The sequence below is a fragment of the Microcaecilia unicolor genome, chromosome 4, assembly GCF_901765095.1.
Source record: "Microcaecilia unicolor chromosome 4, aMicUni1.1, whole genome shotgun sequence".
In the NCBI taxonomy this organism is placed as follows: Eukaryota; Metazoa; Chordata; class Amphibia; order Gymnophiona; family Siphonopidae; genus Microcaecilia; species Microcaecilia unicolor.
In genome coordinates, this window is record NC_044034.1 from 59,875,558 (window position 1) to 59,892,797 (window position 17,240).

The window sequence follows — 17,240 nt, forward strand, 5'->3', positions numbered from 1 at the left end:
TCAATGGGATTAAGGTCTGGTGACTGGCTAGGCCACTCCATGACCCTAATGTGCTTCTTCCTGAGCCACTCCTTTGTTGCCTTGGCTGTATGTTTTGGGTCATTGTCGTGCTGGAAGACCCAGCCACGACCCATTTTTAAGGCCCTGGCGGAGGGAAGGAGGTTGTCACTCAGAATTGTATGGTACATGGCCCCATCCATTCTCCCATTGATGCGGTGAAGTAGTCCTGTGCCCTTAGCAGAGAAACACCCCCAAAACATAACATTTCCACCTCCATGCTTGACAGTGGGGACGGTGTTCTTTGGGTCATAGGCAGCATTTCTCTTCCTCCAAACACGGCGAGTTGAGTTCATGCCAAAGAGCTCAATTTTTGTCTCATCTGACCACAGCACCTTCTCCCAATCACTCTCGGCATCATCCAGGTGTTCACTGGCAAACTTCAGACGGGCCGTCACATGTGCCTTCCGGAGCAGGGGGACCTTGCGGGCACTGCAGGATTGCAATCCGTTATGTCGTAATGTGTTACCAATGGTTTTCGTGGTGACAGTGGTCCCAGCTGCCTTGAGATCATTGACAAGTTCCCCCCTTGTAGTTGTAGGCTGATTTCTAACCTTCCTCATGATCAAGGATACCCCACGAGGTGAGATTTTGCGTGGAGCCCCAGATCTTTGTCGATTGACAGTCATTTTGTACTTCTTCCATTTTCTTACTATGGCACCAACAGTTGTCTCCTTCTCGCCCAGCGTCTTACTGATGGTTTTGTAGCCCATTCCAGCCTTGTGCAGGTGTATGATCTTGTCCCTGACATCCTTAGACAGCTCCTTGCTCTTGGCCATTTTGTAGAGGTTAGAGTCTGACTGATTCACTGAGTCTGTGGACAGGTGTCTTTCATACAGGTGACCATTGCCGACAGCTGTCTGTCATGCAGGTAACGAGTTGATTTGGAGCATCTACCTGGTCTGTAGGGGCCAGATCTCTTACTGGTTGGTGGGGGATCAAATACTTATTTCCCTCTGCAGAATGCAAATAAATTCATATACTTTCCACAATGTGATTTTCCGGATTTAATTTGTGATGTGCTATCTCTCACTGTTACCAATAACCTACCCTTCAATTATGGGCTGCTCATGTCTTTGTCAGTGGGCAAACTTACAAAATCAGCAAGGGATCAAATACTTATTTCCCCCACTGTATATCACTGCCCTATTCTGTGGATCTCAAGATGGATGGTACTGTGGGTTTAGCCATAGTGCTTCACTGACAGTGTGCTCTTCTTAAGATGTATTCTCTGTGGTTCTGTTACCAAAGGTGATGACCTACCCCACCCCACCCCACCCCCCACCCTTTTTTTTTTTTTTTTTACATATCCTGAAATTCTTATGAATGAAGGCAGTGTTTTCTTGGTTGATATAAAAAGAATAGTGTCTAGAACCAATTTACTATTATGGAGTTCTGTGGTTCAGGTTTGTGGCTCTACAATGAAATAGTTAGCCAAACTTAAAGTCATGAATACAAAATTATCTGCTGCAATCCATTTGTTACCAGTGGAATTGCAGATTAATATGTTGCAGACTATGGGACTTTCTGGAATTAAGGACAGTTTAGTTATACATCATAATTTGGAATCCCTGGAGAACCTTTCAAGAACTAAAAACTTGCATTTTCTTAATTTCCCTGTTACATGTTGCTTTCTCTATTATGTTTTTGAAGACAGCATTTGACACGAGTCCTTGGTATCTCCCAGTCAGAAGAACTGGGACTTTCTAAGTGTTGATATGTTCTTAAACATTCTATTACTTCAGAGGTAAAGATCAGATTATTTCACCTGATAGTCTTGACCTAACTGAATTTTTGCTGACTTCAGAGCAAAAAGTGACCTTAAGTGCTACTCTGTTGGTCTCCTTTCTATCTGAGGTTGATAAATTGCTGACTTTAAAATGTTACTTTAAAAAGAAGGACAAAGTGTTTTATGGCCAGAGGATCCAGGTATTCCCAGATGTTTTTAAGGCAAAGTAATTGAGAAGATAATTCTTACAGTTTAGTCCCAAGTGTTAGCTATAAATGCTTCTTGTTTTCTTCACTTTTCCTGTAAATGTCTAGTTTATCAGGGGAATCAGTAAGTTTTCTTTGATTGTTTACAGTTGAAATTCTTGCAGGGAAAGATGCAGACTTAGTCTAGTCTTTCATGATATTGGTTGTTTGGTTGAAGGTGGGCTTTGGAAATTGTTGCAAATAGTTTTGAAGGGAGTGTTAATAATAATGCTCTAATTAATTAAGTTATCCCTACATGTAGAAAGTTTCTCTCCATGTAGGACTAGATTCTATATATATGGCGCCTGAAAAATTGGTGCCGAAAATATTTCTAACTAGATGTATTCTGTAACCCGTACCTAGATTTAAGTGTGGTTTATAGAATACGCCTTTTGGCCATGCATGTACCTAACTCTAGGCATGTCCATTTATGCCAAGTAAAACTTGGTATAAATACTGACACCTAAGTTAGGCACAGAGCAGGTATATCCTATAACCCTGCGTGTACTTTTTCAGAACGCCCACGGCCTGCCCATTTCACGTCCATAGCCCACCCCCTTTTTTCAGCATACTTTAGAATTTATTCACACCACTTTACAGAATACACCTAGCAAGTTGTGTGTGTAAATTCTAATTAATTCCAATTAGTGTTAATTATGCAATTATTGGCGCTGATTGGCAGCAGGGATCATAGGCTGAATACAATGTATGCAGAAAATTTAACTTTGCAAGCCCTAAGGAGCAAAACGGATGCATGATAAATTGTGGCCCTTGTGTTCATTTGAAGGTGAAACATTTGTTGATCCCTGATGAAGGCATAAGTGCCAAAACTTGGCCAAGTTGGGTCAATGTCCAATAAATTATCTTGTGGCAAACCTTGAGTCTGCTGCTTCTCTGGACTGCCTCTGGAGTTCGTGTTGCAACCAGACAGGGACTGGATCCTCAAAATGTATTCTCGGCACCTACAAGAAATGTTTTTGAATCACAAAGTTAGTGTTTTTCTTGATTTAGCCAAACAGATTCAAAGGAGAAGACAAATTTTTTCTTAAGTTGTGTTCAGGGATCATACAGTTCTTGGTGGTGGGGGAGTCTTTTTGGCTTACCTTCCCTTGAAAGCACATGGTGAAGTTAAGCTCGGTGAAGTATACCTTTTTTGAGCTTGATCACTTGGTCTCCTTTTTGGATTCCAAACTGGTGGCAATTCTGTCCCCGTTAGGGACTGTGGTGATGACATTTCACTGTAAACATAGAAATAAGACCTGTATGATTAGTTACATTGGTTTTCCTTCATTTTTCTTATAATTTATTATTACAGATTTTTGGGATTGTGCCTTGTTTCTCCCCCTGTTCTTGTGGTCTTTAGATGGATCAATCAAAAATGTGTTCTTGTGTTATTTTTGTTTTATGGTTTTTCTTAGTATTGATACCATCTTTTCTATGCAAAATGTTTCTTGTAATTTAATTTGTAATTGCTTGAAAAAATAAAATAAGATTAAAAAAAAAACCCAGAGGAAAATAGCCTGGCCAGTTGATTCCCCAAACTGTGTTTCAGAGCAATGAATGTATTATAAAATGAAGTTCTTGGTGTGCTGCCCTACAAATTCTTCATATTTATTTTGACAGGATGAAGATGAACCTGTGGTGTACTTGGGTCGAGGTGAACATGAAGAAGAATATGATTCAAGCACGAGTGCTGATGCTAGTGACAGTTTTGATCAAGAGGATCACAGATTAATTAAACAAAATATCAGGTTTGATTTTCTTCTTTGAAAATACATGCATATTTTAAGGAACAAATTTCATAAAGCCACTTAGTTACATAGTACGTAGATACTGTACATTGCATTTGTGCAATGAGAATTCAGAAGAAGAAAATTACAGCTTTGTCCCCCCAAGCCAGGCACCACCGGGCACAGAAATTCCTAAACTGATCTCTCAAATTGTCAAATTTAGAGGTGCACGGTGATGGGACCATGAGAATCCACAGTATTGGTGACAAGAGATCCATTTATGCCAGGGATGGAATGGGGATGGAAAAAAATCGACTGGGGATTGAGGTGAGGACGCATCTAAACTGCCTGTGGACGGGTGAGGATGAGGACCACATTATGTCCCCACGCACAGTGCTACTGTAAATTTATATTAACTGAACTGAGCTGAACATTTCTCACTTTCAAATAAAGGGGATCATTTCCAGACTGCTAAAATGCCATAACACCATTAACATTTATTTGTTCTATGGCGTAAAATGGGCCTTGCAGCAAATAACATGCAATAGCAGCATTAGTGCATGTTAGTAAACAATCCCCAAAATTTGAATACCTAATTGTTCTTAACTTAAATGGAGTGTTGAATTTGATTATAAATAGTCTGGCCAATTATTTAACTAAAACTCACAGCTTGGATCTATAGAAAAAAATGCCCTGCCGTTTCAAAGTGTCGATGCTAGTTTCAGATGCTTCTTTTAAAATAATCCTGCTTCTGACCTCATTGCTTTGTCCTAGGCATCATTTTCTGGATGTCTGATCTTATTGACATGATCTTTCTTATTTGTTGATTGTAGTTCTTTTCTCACTTTAATTTATACTCTACACTGTTTTGTTCTTGAAAAAGTTAAGTTAGGGTCAGTCAAAAGGGTTCCCTGAGCTGCCCCAAGCATGCTGTCTGGAGAGATAAAATTGGGTAAAGTCAACAGAGATCTCTGGAGAGAAAAATGAGTAAAATAATAACAATTTATTAGTGTAACTCATCATTTCCTGCTTCGATAAGATAATAAGATACATTGCATCAAGAACAATGTCTCATACCCGGGGGGGGGGGGGGGGGAGAGGGGAAGAGACGCTGACCCCGGGGGGGGGGGGGGGGCTCCAATTTCAGGCAGCCCTGGGCATTTTGCCAGGCTAGCTCAATGGTAGCTACATCCCTGCTGATGACTCTAGGCCACAGTATCTGAAAAAGCCGATTATGTGCTATGCTCCTCATAGACCTTTATGATCTGACACAAGAAACCTCTTATCAGTTCCTGATAATAAGGTTGTCAAATAAGAAAAATGGAGGAAAAAGATGTTTAGATTTATTGTGCCAGTGTCTGGAATAATTTACCATCAGAATTGTGACTGCAACAATCTTTGTTCTTATTTTAAGACTGTCATATTCACTCAGGTTTATCATTGTTGGTTGATTTGTAGTTTTTCTGTAAAATATATTTATTTCTTTTTTTATGCTATTTTATTTATTGTTTTATTCGAATTTGTAAACAATTTTAAATGATCATGGTATAAAAGTTTTATAAATTGATAAATATGCATGAGCTAGATCTGCATGGACACTGCTTCCATTGTATGCAGATCTGTTATGCATATTCATTATAGATATCCTGAAATCCTGGCCTGTTTGCGGTGTTCGAGGCCTAATCTTTTGCACCACTGCCATAGGGAAAATGGGGGCATGTGTATATTTTATAAAATACATGTGTACTTCTTAACTCTGCCCCTGCGCCACTCAAACTACATATCTGGCAATGTCTGAGCATTGTCCACCTGACAGTATTCATATTCTTGATGGTATACATATTTATACATGAATATACATCATGCAATTTCATGATAGTAATTTTCTGCATGTAAAACATGATTTACACACAGAAAATGTGCTATTAATTTACCCCAAAGCAAACAAAAAAGGAGGAAAAGACCTCACGTGAACGACAAACAAGTGAGAAGTTCAGGGAGGATATCAAGAAATCTTTAATGCAAACAGCAAAAGGACGACCCGACACAGCCGTGTTTCGGCACAAAGGCCTGCCTCGTGGGTCATGTTAGTCTCTTATGTTATGGCAAACAAGCTAAACAAAAGAGTGTAGTCAGAGTCCAGGCTGTTGAATTCCTTTGAAATCCTCAGTAAAAAAAAAAAAAAAAAATGCTGAGCTGCTGAAACCGGCTGACTGGCAGACATCAGTGACGTCAATTATGCCTTCAAACTGGGCATGATACAAAGGTGAAGGAGAGAAGACTACGCAGAGCACAGTTTATTCAATGATTTTCTAAATATTTAGATGGAGATATTGAATAGAGAACATATTTCAGATCCGTTGAATGTTATATTCAGTGATAGAGGAAACGGTGTTCAAAAATTGATGGCGACACTATCCTACGTTAACAAAAACCATACTGTATTCAACTTGCACATCAATAAAAGCAGACCATGGAGGAAGGAAAAGAGAAAGGGTCTTGATATACCACCTTTCTGTGGGTTGTTTTTTGCAACTACATTCAAATCAGTTTACATGGTATATGCAGGTACTTATTTGTTAAATGACTTGCCCAGAGTACCACAAGGAGCTGCAGTGGAAATCGAACCCAGTTCCCCAGGATCAAAGTCTGTTGCACTAACCACTAGGCTACTCCTCCTCCCCAGGATATTACTCTTAATATAAATACTGGATATCATACACATGCAAAGATCAGAATTTATAAAACTTAAGACTAAAATCAAGAAGAGTAAAAGCATGCTGAAATTAACTGGAGTAAATACATGAAATTGTGAAGAGCAATTTATCATTTAGCCTAAGGCATAAAGCCTGCAAAATGAAACATTCTTTCAGTAAAGACTTACTACTAACATTGCTAATCTTTCATAAAGTAAATGTAGCACAGCAAACTTTGGGAATTCATAGAGCTTTGATGGCAATTTCACAGATCAAGGTAAAGTAATAAATATAAAGCCCACAAAATAATGTATGTTATTTAGGCGGTCCAGAAATGTAACTACCAGTAAGCAGAAAAATGCATCTGTGATAATATCCAAAGATATACAGTCTGTTGAAGGAATACCACATGATGCTCTTAAGGATTATTTTTTTAATTTTTTCCATTTCTACTCCTTTCCATTTGGCTTCCATTCTTCTACTGAAAGTCTTCTTCTCTCCTTCACCTATTTTACCATGTGCACTCCTAGAGACAATCTGTGATTAATCTTCTTCTTGATATCTCAGCTGCTTTTGACCCAACTTAACCACCAGTTCCTCCTATCTATTCATAGTCTGAAAGCTAGAATTTGGGTTTGTTTATCTTTTTATGTATTAAGATTTCTTAACCACCTTGATGAAGAGATTCACCTGATGCTGTATACATCAAGCATAGCTTGACAGAGAAAATTTACATTGTAGTAACAATGACCAAATGTTGGCATAAAACACAATTAGATTACTAAACTAGTCAAATGATATTAATAGTAACATACTAGATGACAGCAGATAAAGACCTGCACGGTCCATCCAGTCTGCCCAACAAGATAAACTCATTACATATGATACGTAATACTTCATATATATATATATATATATATATATATACACCTGGTCTTGGTTTATCCTTGCCATATTTGAGGGCATAAATTGTAGAAGTCTACAGCAATAATATGATATACAGTATCATGTATATAACAAGTTCACGGTAGAACATTCATATAGCAAATGTAATACGATAACGGCACAATACAATGGAACATCTTAATGGGCAGCAGAGTGGATATGTGTATTTGTGAAATATAGACAGATAAGATAGGTAAGACAAAGATAGGATAAGTAAGTTAGTGGCTAGGTTGAGGATAAATTGTATGTATAGTCGAATATAGTAACATAGTAAATGATGGCAGATAAAGACCTGAACAGTCCATCCAGTCTGCCCAACAAGGTAAACTCATTTTACATGGTATGTAATACTTTATATGTATATCCGAGTTTGATTTGTCCCTGCCTTTCTCAGGGCACAGACCGTAGAAGTCCGCCCTTCTCCGGTTTTATTCTCCATATTCCGGCATCGCCACCCAATGTCTGCTAAGATTCCCTAGATCCATTCCTTCTAAACAGGATTCCTTTGTGTTTATCCCAAGCATGTTTGAATTCCATTACCGTTTTCATCTCCACCACCTCCAACGGGAGGGCATTCCATGTATGTACATCTGATCTCAGTTAAAGGATGTGTGGCAGGCTAATCCTGTAAGTCACCACAGCCATTAAGGGCTGGATTCAGTAAATGTTGCCCAAAGTTGGGTGCCGCTAAGATCTGTGCCAGTTCTAGAAAGCTACCTTTATAGAATAGCACTTAGAGTGGGTGTGAGGTCTTACGCCTGCTGAAACCTGGTGCAAATGCTGGTGTGCAACCAGTGGCAGTTGGGTATGAAAATGACCCTATTCTGTAATACTGCACCTAAATTTTGAATACCCCGGATCTACCCATGCCCCTTTTGAGTTACATGCTAGACAATTTATGTGCGCAGTGTTAGAGTGGTGCATAGGCACATCAGTGCACAAGTATTAATTAGTGACAGTTAACATCAATAATAGTTAATGGCTCTAACTAATTAGTTTGTGTGTGGATCTGGGATCCACACCTAAATTTGGTTGACCTTTATAGAATGTGGGGAGATGTGAGTAATTTATACACCGATTATCCATGTAAATGTTTAGAATAATGGCAAACATGTTCATATGTGTGTACATGTGTAAATTACAAAATTCTGCCTATGAGCTCTCTTGTAAATATGTGCATATTTATTTATTTACTACATTTATGTCCCGCCTTTATCCAAAGTGGGTAACAAAAGTCATTTACATAGTTTTAAACAAATAACAATCACTAAGCATATGATGATAAAGCATATCTTACAGGTAAGCATAGAAATAGGTGGTGTCTGGGTGGGGATTTACATTTGTGTGCTTAACTTATAAAATGCTGTGTGTTTCTCCAGCATTTAAGGTCAAGCACTTACACCTTCTCTACAGCTGACATAAGTGCTCAGTATAGAGCTTGTATTTCACCTGTTACACTTGTATTCTATAAAGGAAAGTAAACGCCTACGTTCCTTTATAGAATGGGTGCCTGTATATATAGGTGCACCATTATTGAACTACCATTAAAGGCTTTGGAGAAGAGCCAGGCTTTCCCCTGTTTTCTGAAGTTGAGATACTCTTGAGTTAGTTGTAGACCTTTGAAAGTTAGTTCCAGTATGTAGGAGCTGTTCTTGAGAAGTCCCACTGGGGATGCCACATCAAGTGATTTCCTAGTCTGATGGACACACTTAGGGATGATCCTTGGGAAGACCATGGAGACCTCAAATGTGTGTACAGGGTTAAGAGTTACGGACCAAGAAAGGGATCTGGGTGTCGTCGTCGATAATACACTGAAACCTTCTACCCAGTGTGCTGCTGCGGCTCGGAAAGCAAATAGAATGTTGGGTATTATTAGGAAAGGTATGGAAAACAGGTGTGAGGATGTTATAATGCCGTTATATCACTCCATGGTGCGACCGCACCTTGAGTATTGTGTTCAATTCTGATCGCCGCATCTCAAGAAAGATATAGGTGGAATTGGAAAAGGTGCAGCGATGGGCGACTAAAATGATAGCGGGGATGGGATGACTTCCCTATGAAGAAAGACTAAGGAGGCTAGGGCTTTTCAGCTTGGGGAAGAGACGGCTGAGGGGAGACATGATAGAGGTATATAAAATAATGAGTGGAACAGGTGGATGTGAAGCGTCTGTTCACACTTTCCAAAAATACTAGGACTAGGGGGCATGCGATGAAACTACAGTGTAGTAAATTTAAAACAGATCGTAGAAAATATTTCTTCACGCAATGCGTAATTAAACTCTGGAATTCGTTGCCGGAGAACGTGGTGGAGGCGGTTAGCTTGGCAGAGTTTAAAAAGGGGTTAGACGGTTTCCTAAAGGACAAGTCCATAAACCACTACTAAATGGACTTGGGAAAAATCCACAATTCCAGGAATAACATATAGAATGTTTGTACGTTTGGGAAGCTCGCCAGGTGCCCTTGGCCTGGATTGGCCGCTGTCATGGACAGGATGCTGGGCTCGATGGACCCTTGGTCTTTTCCCAGTGTGGCATTACTTATGTACTTATGTAAGATATCCACAATGAATACGCATGAGATAGATCTGCATACAATGGAGGCCGTGCATGCAGATTTATCTCATGCATATGCATTGTGGATATCTTGAAACCTGACTGGCTAGGTGTGTCACGAGAGCTTGGTTGAGAACCCCTGTTCACCTTTTTATCATTGGTCTTTCATTGAGGAATGTGAAGCCAAATTTTGCATAGGGCAACTAGGTAGGAAGTGGAATGTCCAAGTCATGAAGTTCACGAGTTTCAGCTTATTTAGGTAAAGGCCCAATGAATGTGGAACCTTTTGTAAAATATGTATAAGGGGAGCAGGTGTTATTTTCCTTAAAGTTCAACCGGAGCAAGTATATTAGAAAAACACACTTGTACAAAAGGAATGGCATCACTCGTCATCTGTGGAAATCAAGTCTATAGCTGCATCTATATTTAAATGCCTAGAGGGCACCTATTCTATAAAGGAAAATATGTGCTTATAATTTAGGTGTGAGCGCTAATGCCAGCCGTAAAGCTGGTGTAAATGCTCAGTCCTAAATGGCTAATTATATTGTTCTATAATTTACATATGTAAGTTGATGTGCTGTTTACATACCTTGCAGACTCCATCCATGTATGTCCAACTGTAAATGACATGCCATCTCATATAGACACCTAGTTACGGAATAGCGTTTAGCCAGAATATTGTCATATGCATACTTAAGAGCACATATACACCACATTTATTTGCATTCCTGGCACCTAAATCTCGATTCCTTCTTTATAGAATTACCCCTATATGTCAGAGTCAGTGTTTATACATGCAGAGAGTGATTTTTCTCTACTTATATGTTTAAGTACCTACCTTTACATATATATATATATATATATATATATATATATACACACACACACACACACACACACACACACACACACGCTATATTCTACAAAATTCAACATAAAAGAGCAGCCCACTAAGGAGCCAAGTACTCCCATGCAAAATTGGGAATAAATGTATACTCTTTTTGGACAACCCAAAGTACACTCAGAACATATCCCTTTAAAATCTATGTATACCACAGCATCTATGTATGTGAAAAGAACAATATTTACAGGTGCAGACACCATACAAACTATTCTTAAGTGACCTCCTATATACATACACTCCTTTATCTGTGCATTATTTGGCAGAAGGTCATTTATCATAAATTTGCCAGCTCGAGGGCCACCTTTCACTAGGGCAACTATCAAGCATGATTTCAGACACAACTGGCTGGTTGTTTTGAGATAGCTCCTTTCTGCTTTCTTTTGTACTGCCGGCCTAAGAGCTAGCAGAACCTGAAAGAAAATGTGCTGACACAGCAAGCATTCAGTTCTTCTAACGGTAAGCTTACATAATTAAGTGCATACATCATGTGGAAATAGATGGGAAGACAGCATATGGATGGGCAGTTGGTAATCACTACCGGGAATCATTACTCAAAAGTAGAAAATTTATACCATGCAAAAAAAAAAAAAAAAAAAAGGTTCCAAGAGAACCAAAGCAGCTGGGTAGTGTTTAATGAAAACTGTTGAGACTACTAGGACCTCTGCCTGAGAAAAAAAAAACATTAATGCTGTAGTCCACGTAGATTGCATCTTATTGCTAGCTAGAAATTATATAAAGCAGGAGTGTCAAACTGAAGGGCCACATACCAATCTGGTTTTCAGGATACCCCTAATAGATGTTAATGAGAAATATCTGCATTCAATTGAAGCAGTACATGCAAATATCTCATGAAGATCCATTGCTATTTCATAGCTCTGTTGTAAATGATTTAGTTTAAGAACATGACATTGGTTAATTGTGGGGGGTGTATGGGGAGCCCACTCTGATACAAACTATCGAACAAAACTGTTTCTCGCACTACAGTCAGTAACTGTTCATGCAGTAGTGTCCACTGTAATATAGCTCATTAAACCATTCTCTAACAACTAACTGACATGGATATACATTTTATTGTGCCATTGTCTGTATAACCTCTAATTGCTTTTGATTAAACCCCCTATCAGACCTCCCATGGTGTCATGGGGCCTCAATATCATCCTAACCCAGCTGATGAAAGCTCCTTTTGAGGTGCTCAACACTTGTTTTCTGACGTTTTTGACCTGGAAAGTTCTATTTCTGGTGGCAGTCATTTCAACACGTGGGTTCAGCAAGCTTCAGGCCCTATTAGTTGATCCACCTTCCTCAAAATTCTATCATAATAGAGTGGTTCTCTGGATGCACTCTAGTTCTTTCAGTCAACTATTCCTACCAACATTTTTGCCAAGATCTCATACCCATTCCGGTAAAAGTGCACTACACATCTTGGACTGCAAGCAAGCCTTGTCCTTCTATCTGGAGCAGAGTAAAGCCCATAGACAGCCCACCCAGTTTTTTATTTCTTTTAACCCATACTGGATAGGGGCAAACATCAGTAATCATGTTTTATCCAGTTGGCTAGCAGATTGCATCTCATCATTTATGCCCAGGCTGAGCTGTCTCTGGAGGGTCATGTCACAGTTCATAATGTCAGAGCCATATCTGCCTCAGTAGCCCACTTAGAGATCAGCCTCCAATGAGAAGATTTACAAGGCTGCAGTGTAGTTTGCAGTCAACACATTCACATCTCACTACTGCCTTGAGCATGATTCTCAGAGACAGATCTTCAGAATTTATTTGTAATTTAGAATCCAACTCCACCCTCCTAGGCTCTTTCTTATTCTGTTCCAGGCTGTGCCCTCACAACAGCATTGTATATATGTTCTAGGTTAATTGGTTCATGGTTGATCTTTCCTATTGCAAGCCCCCTATTGTCCTTTGGTGGTTGTTTTTTGTGAGCCTGGTAGCTAGAGATTCCCATATGAGAAAAAATCATGCCCTGCTTGTCCTCGGAGAAAACACGGAGGGGCATAATCGAAAGGGACATCCAAGTTTTGATGAGGACGTCCTCGCAAAACGTCCCCATCCAGGGGCAGGGAAACCTGTATTTTCAAAACAAGATGGACGTCCATCTTTCATTTCGATAATACGGTCAGGGACACCCAAATCCTGAAATTTGGTCGTCCATAGAGATGGTTGTCCCTAGACTTGGTCATTTCTGATTTTCGGCAATAATGGAAACCAAGGACGTCCATCTCAGAAACAACCAAATGCAAGCCATTTGGTTGTGGGAGGAGACATGCCAGGACACCAACCAGGTACCCTAGGGGGCACTGCAGTGGACTTCATAAATTGCTCCCAGGTACATAGCTCCCTTACCTTGTGTGCTGAGCCCCCCAAAACCCACTACCCACAACTGTACACCACTGCCATAGTCCTTACGGGTGAAGGGGGGGGCACCTACATGTGGGTACAGTGAGTTTATGGGGGGTTTTGGAGGGCTCGCTCTTTCCTCCACAGACGTAACAGGTAGGGGGGATGGGCCTGGGTCCGCCTGCCTGAAGTGCACTGCACCCACTAAAACTGCTCCAGGGACCTGCATAGTGCTGTGATGGACCTGAGTATGACATCTGGGGCTGGCAATCGATATTTTTAAAGATGTTTTATGAGGGTAGGAGGGGGTTAGTGACCACTGGGGGGGGGAGTAAGGGGAGGTGATCCCCGATTCTCTCCATTGGTCATCTGGTCAGTTCGGGTACCTTTTTGTGCCTTGGTCGTAAGAAAAACACGACCAGGTAAAGTCGTCCAAGTGTTTGTCAGGGACGTCCTTGTTTCTTTCGATAATGGGTAGAGGACGTCATAGTGTTAGGCACTCCCAAGTCCCGCCTTCGCTACACCTCTGATAAGCCCCCTTGAACTTTGGCCGTCCCTGCAACGGAGTGCAGTTGGGGACATCCAAAATCGGCTTTTGATTATACTGATTTGGACGACCCTATGAGAAGGACGCCCATCTTCCAATTTATGTCAAAAGATGAGCGTCCTTCTCTTTCAAAAATGAGCCAAAAAGTTACCTTTAGCAGGTGTTCTTCGAGGACAACAGGACGTATATTCTCACTTCCCTTCCCATCTCCCCAATGAGTTGTACTCCTTCAGAGTTTTTTTATTGTACTGTTGGTCCTGCATGCTCACGTCTGGCAGGAAGGCACCTGCACATGTGTGGTTTGATGCTGCCAAATGCTTTGAGAATGTTCTTGAATGCCAGGTAGTGTCTGTGTTCAGGCTCCATCAGATGGCATCCATATGTGAGAATATATGTTCTGTCTTCAGGGAGCGCCTGCTACAGGGGAGTAACTTCGCTTTGCTGTAATAAAATATCAGGCTCCACGAAATCAAAAACCGAGGAAAAGTCCAAAGAAAGCATAAGCACTGAGACCTGCTTATCCAAATGGAAATAAATCAAATCAGTCACAGCCAACAGCGTTGTCTTTATACCAATACCAGTTCTAAAATACAGACCTTCGCGGGAATCCCCTTCTGGGCGGTGGGACTACTGTGGAGACAGATGTAGTTCCGTGGGGTTCCCTTGGGGACAGAAACAGTTCCTGCAAGGTTCCAGTGGAAGTGTAAGCTTCACCTCTGTCAGCCTCTCACCTATCAAGTACCAAGTTCTTCGAGTGCTGCCTCCCCCTTGCTTTAACAGCACAGACTCAGAAAGTCTTCCATTAACCCTCTCTGCTCCTGGGCTGATGCACAGGCCTCAGCTCTGACACAGGCATGAGCATCAGAGGTCACCTGACTTACGGGTGCTTGCTTGTGGCGGCCTCTCAATACACAGTCCCAGCAAATGAGAGATGAGCCTTCCATGTGCACGCTAGAATGTTCCAAGTTCCAACTTCCGTTCCTTCTTTGCTTGCAGTGCTGCAGCTCAAACCCAGAGAGAGACTAAGAGAGCCAACCGGAATTTTTTTAGGCACCATTAATTTCTGGTAGGGACAGGCAGGGATGGCTTAAATTCTTGCATGGACAGGTTGAAGACAGGTTAAATTCTTATGGAGGATGGGTGGAGACAGGTTAAATTCTTACAGGGACAGGTGGGAACGAGTTAGATTACAGCGAAGACACGTGGGGATGGGTTAGATTTCTTTCCCTATGCAATTTTATATTCTAAAACCTTGCTTGAGCCTTATCCAACAGCTGATGATCTAAAAAGCCCAATATTTGAAAAAATGCCGCCTCCTCAATCAGCTATCAGATCCTTCTTTTCTTAGGATTGGGATCATTGTTGCCTGCCTCAGGCAAGAGGGTAAAATTCTTTGCTGTAGGGAAGCAGTTACTAAATCTGCTAACCACCCTAAAAAAAAAAAGAACCATACCCATAAAAAAATTTGAATTTAAAGGGTCAAGAGCACAAAATGAAACATTTAAAGTCCTGATCAATTCTCGCACCCTTTTCAGAGAAACCATTGTAAATACTTCCAAACCAACCATCTCCTCAGAGTCTGCCTCCCTCTCAACTAGTTCTATATCTACACGTTGCCGATTACCCTTCATTCTCTTAACTGAATGCTGTTGTAGAGCTTGGTATTCCTTTCCTGCTTCACTTTCAGGGGAGGGACAGCAGCCACTGGGGAATTCATGAGGGGTCATGCCTTAATCCCTCCAGCGGTCAGTCAGAGCACCTTTTTGTACACTGTATTGCTGTTGGACATCCTACTTTTGTGCCCTCCCTAGCTCCGCCCAAAACATATCCCCTTGCTTTTTGGACGTACTCCAATGTAGGACATCCAAATTCTGCCATTCTAAAATTGCAATTTGGATGTCTTTGGCAGATGGATCTTTTTTTGCCATTTTGAAACATCCATGTGCTTTGAAAATGAGCACCATAGTGTGTTAAGTAATTTTATAAAGTACATGTATAGTACATAAGTGTTGCCATACTGGGACAGACTGAAGATCCATCAAGCCCAGTATCCTGTTTCCAACAGTGGCCAATCCAGGTCACAAGTACCTGGCAAGATCCCTAAACAGTACAATACATTTTATGCTGCTTATCCCAGAAATAAGTAGTGGATTTTCACAAGTCCATTTTAATAATGGCTTATGGACTTTTCTTTTAGGAAGCTGTCCAAACCTTTTTTAAACCCTGCTAAGCTAACTGCTTTTACCATATTCTCTGGCAATGAGTTCCAGAGTTTAATTACACATAAATGCCTGCATACATGTGAAATGGCCTTTTATGAAATTACCCTATGTTAAAGTACATGCAGTGAGAAGAAAGAATTTACTTTTGCATGACCTGGGCATTAGGCATGTTGAGGGTATAGTTTGGGTGAAGCAAAGGCAGAACCATGAATTACATCATGTATTCCCCATTTTGCAATGGGAATGCATGTTTATGGGGAGAAAATGGCCCTATTGGTTTTGGCACCCCCTTAGATCTTGTCTTTTTATTTGATCTGCTCTTCATTATGTACCAGTTTATAAATCAATTACAAAAAATCCCAACACTGTAAATATTCAGTGGTTCATCAAAAATATTCAATATCACAATTACACTTAATTGTTTTTAAAGCTTTTAGGAGCTTATAGTTTATAAAGACATATCTGTATCTGTTCATTTCAGTTGGACTGCATGTGGTTAAGTTATTCTTATAATGTTAAGACCATTACTTCTGAGATCCACATATACTGATAAATTTATCCAGATAGCAACTGATGTTTAAAGCTCTGTTATTTTTAAAAAGTAAACAAATAATCATAATATAAACAAATCCATTTTCAAAAAACATCTTCAAGAAATTTTCTCAGTTAACATTCAACATATAACAATCTAATAACTCCCCCATTGTTTAGTTAAGCTTCTAAACTGAAATACAATAAAAATTGCAGCCTCTTAATTTAATTGGCATTAATTATGTATCGATTTGTAAAATGGACAGGCTACATATGGAAACAGCAAAATTGCTGCCCCCATGTGTAAGCTGCCAGGTTTGACGCTCATTTTTTCAACATGTATATTTGTAAAATCCATGTGCAGGCAACTACATGTACACGTCTGCATGTCCTTATATTCAGGATTTGTCTAGCCACTAGGAGCACTAGGCTTCTGCCTAGGGCAGCAGTCAGTGAGTCTACAAAAGATTCATCATTGCCAGCATGGGGTCTTCAGCATCTGCGTATGCTCATGACCAGCTAGATCCCACCCACTCTAAATTTCTGGTTTTGATGGGGTGGGACCCGGCAGGCCCTAAGTATGCACAATGCTCAAGGCCCTGTGCCAGCAGAAGTGAGCCTTTTTGGAACACACTGACTTGTTTGTGCTGTCTCAAAAGGGTTAGGGAAGGGAAGCCACTAAATACCTTAGGGAGAGGAGGAGAGATACTGAACACCTGGGGGGGAGGGGAGT

At 40.5% G+C, this 17,240-nt stretch overlaps 1 protein-coding gene across 1 annotated transcript in view; it reads left to right on the forward strand.

The window, feature by feature from the left end:
* Nucleotides 1-17,240, forward strand: part of DDX10 (DEAD-box helicase 10) — a 457,862-nt gene that overhangs the window by 417,612 nt on the left and 23,010 nt on the right. The window contains exon 17 of the mRNA XM_030200276.1: nt 3,655-3,782. Coding sequence (XP_030056136.1) covers nt 3,655-3,782 — 128 coding nt within the window. The remainder of the gene's footprint in view (nt 1-3,654; nt 3,783-17,240) is intronic.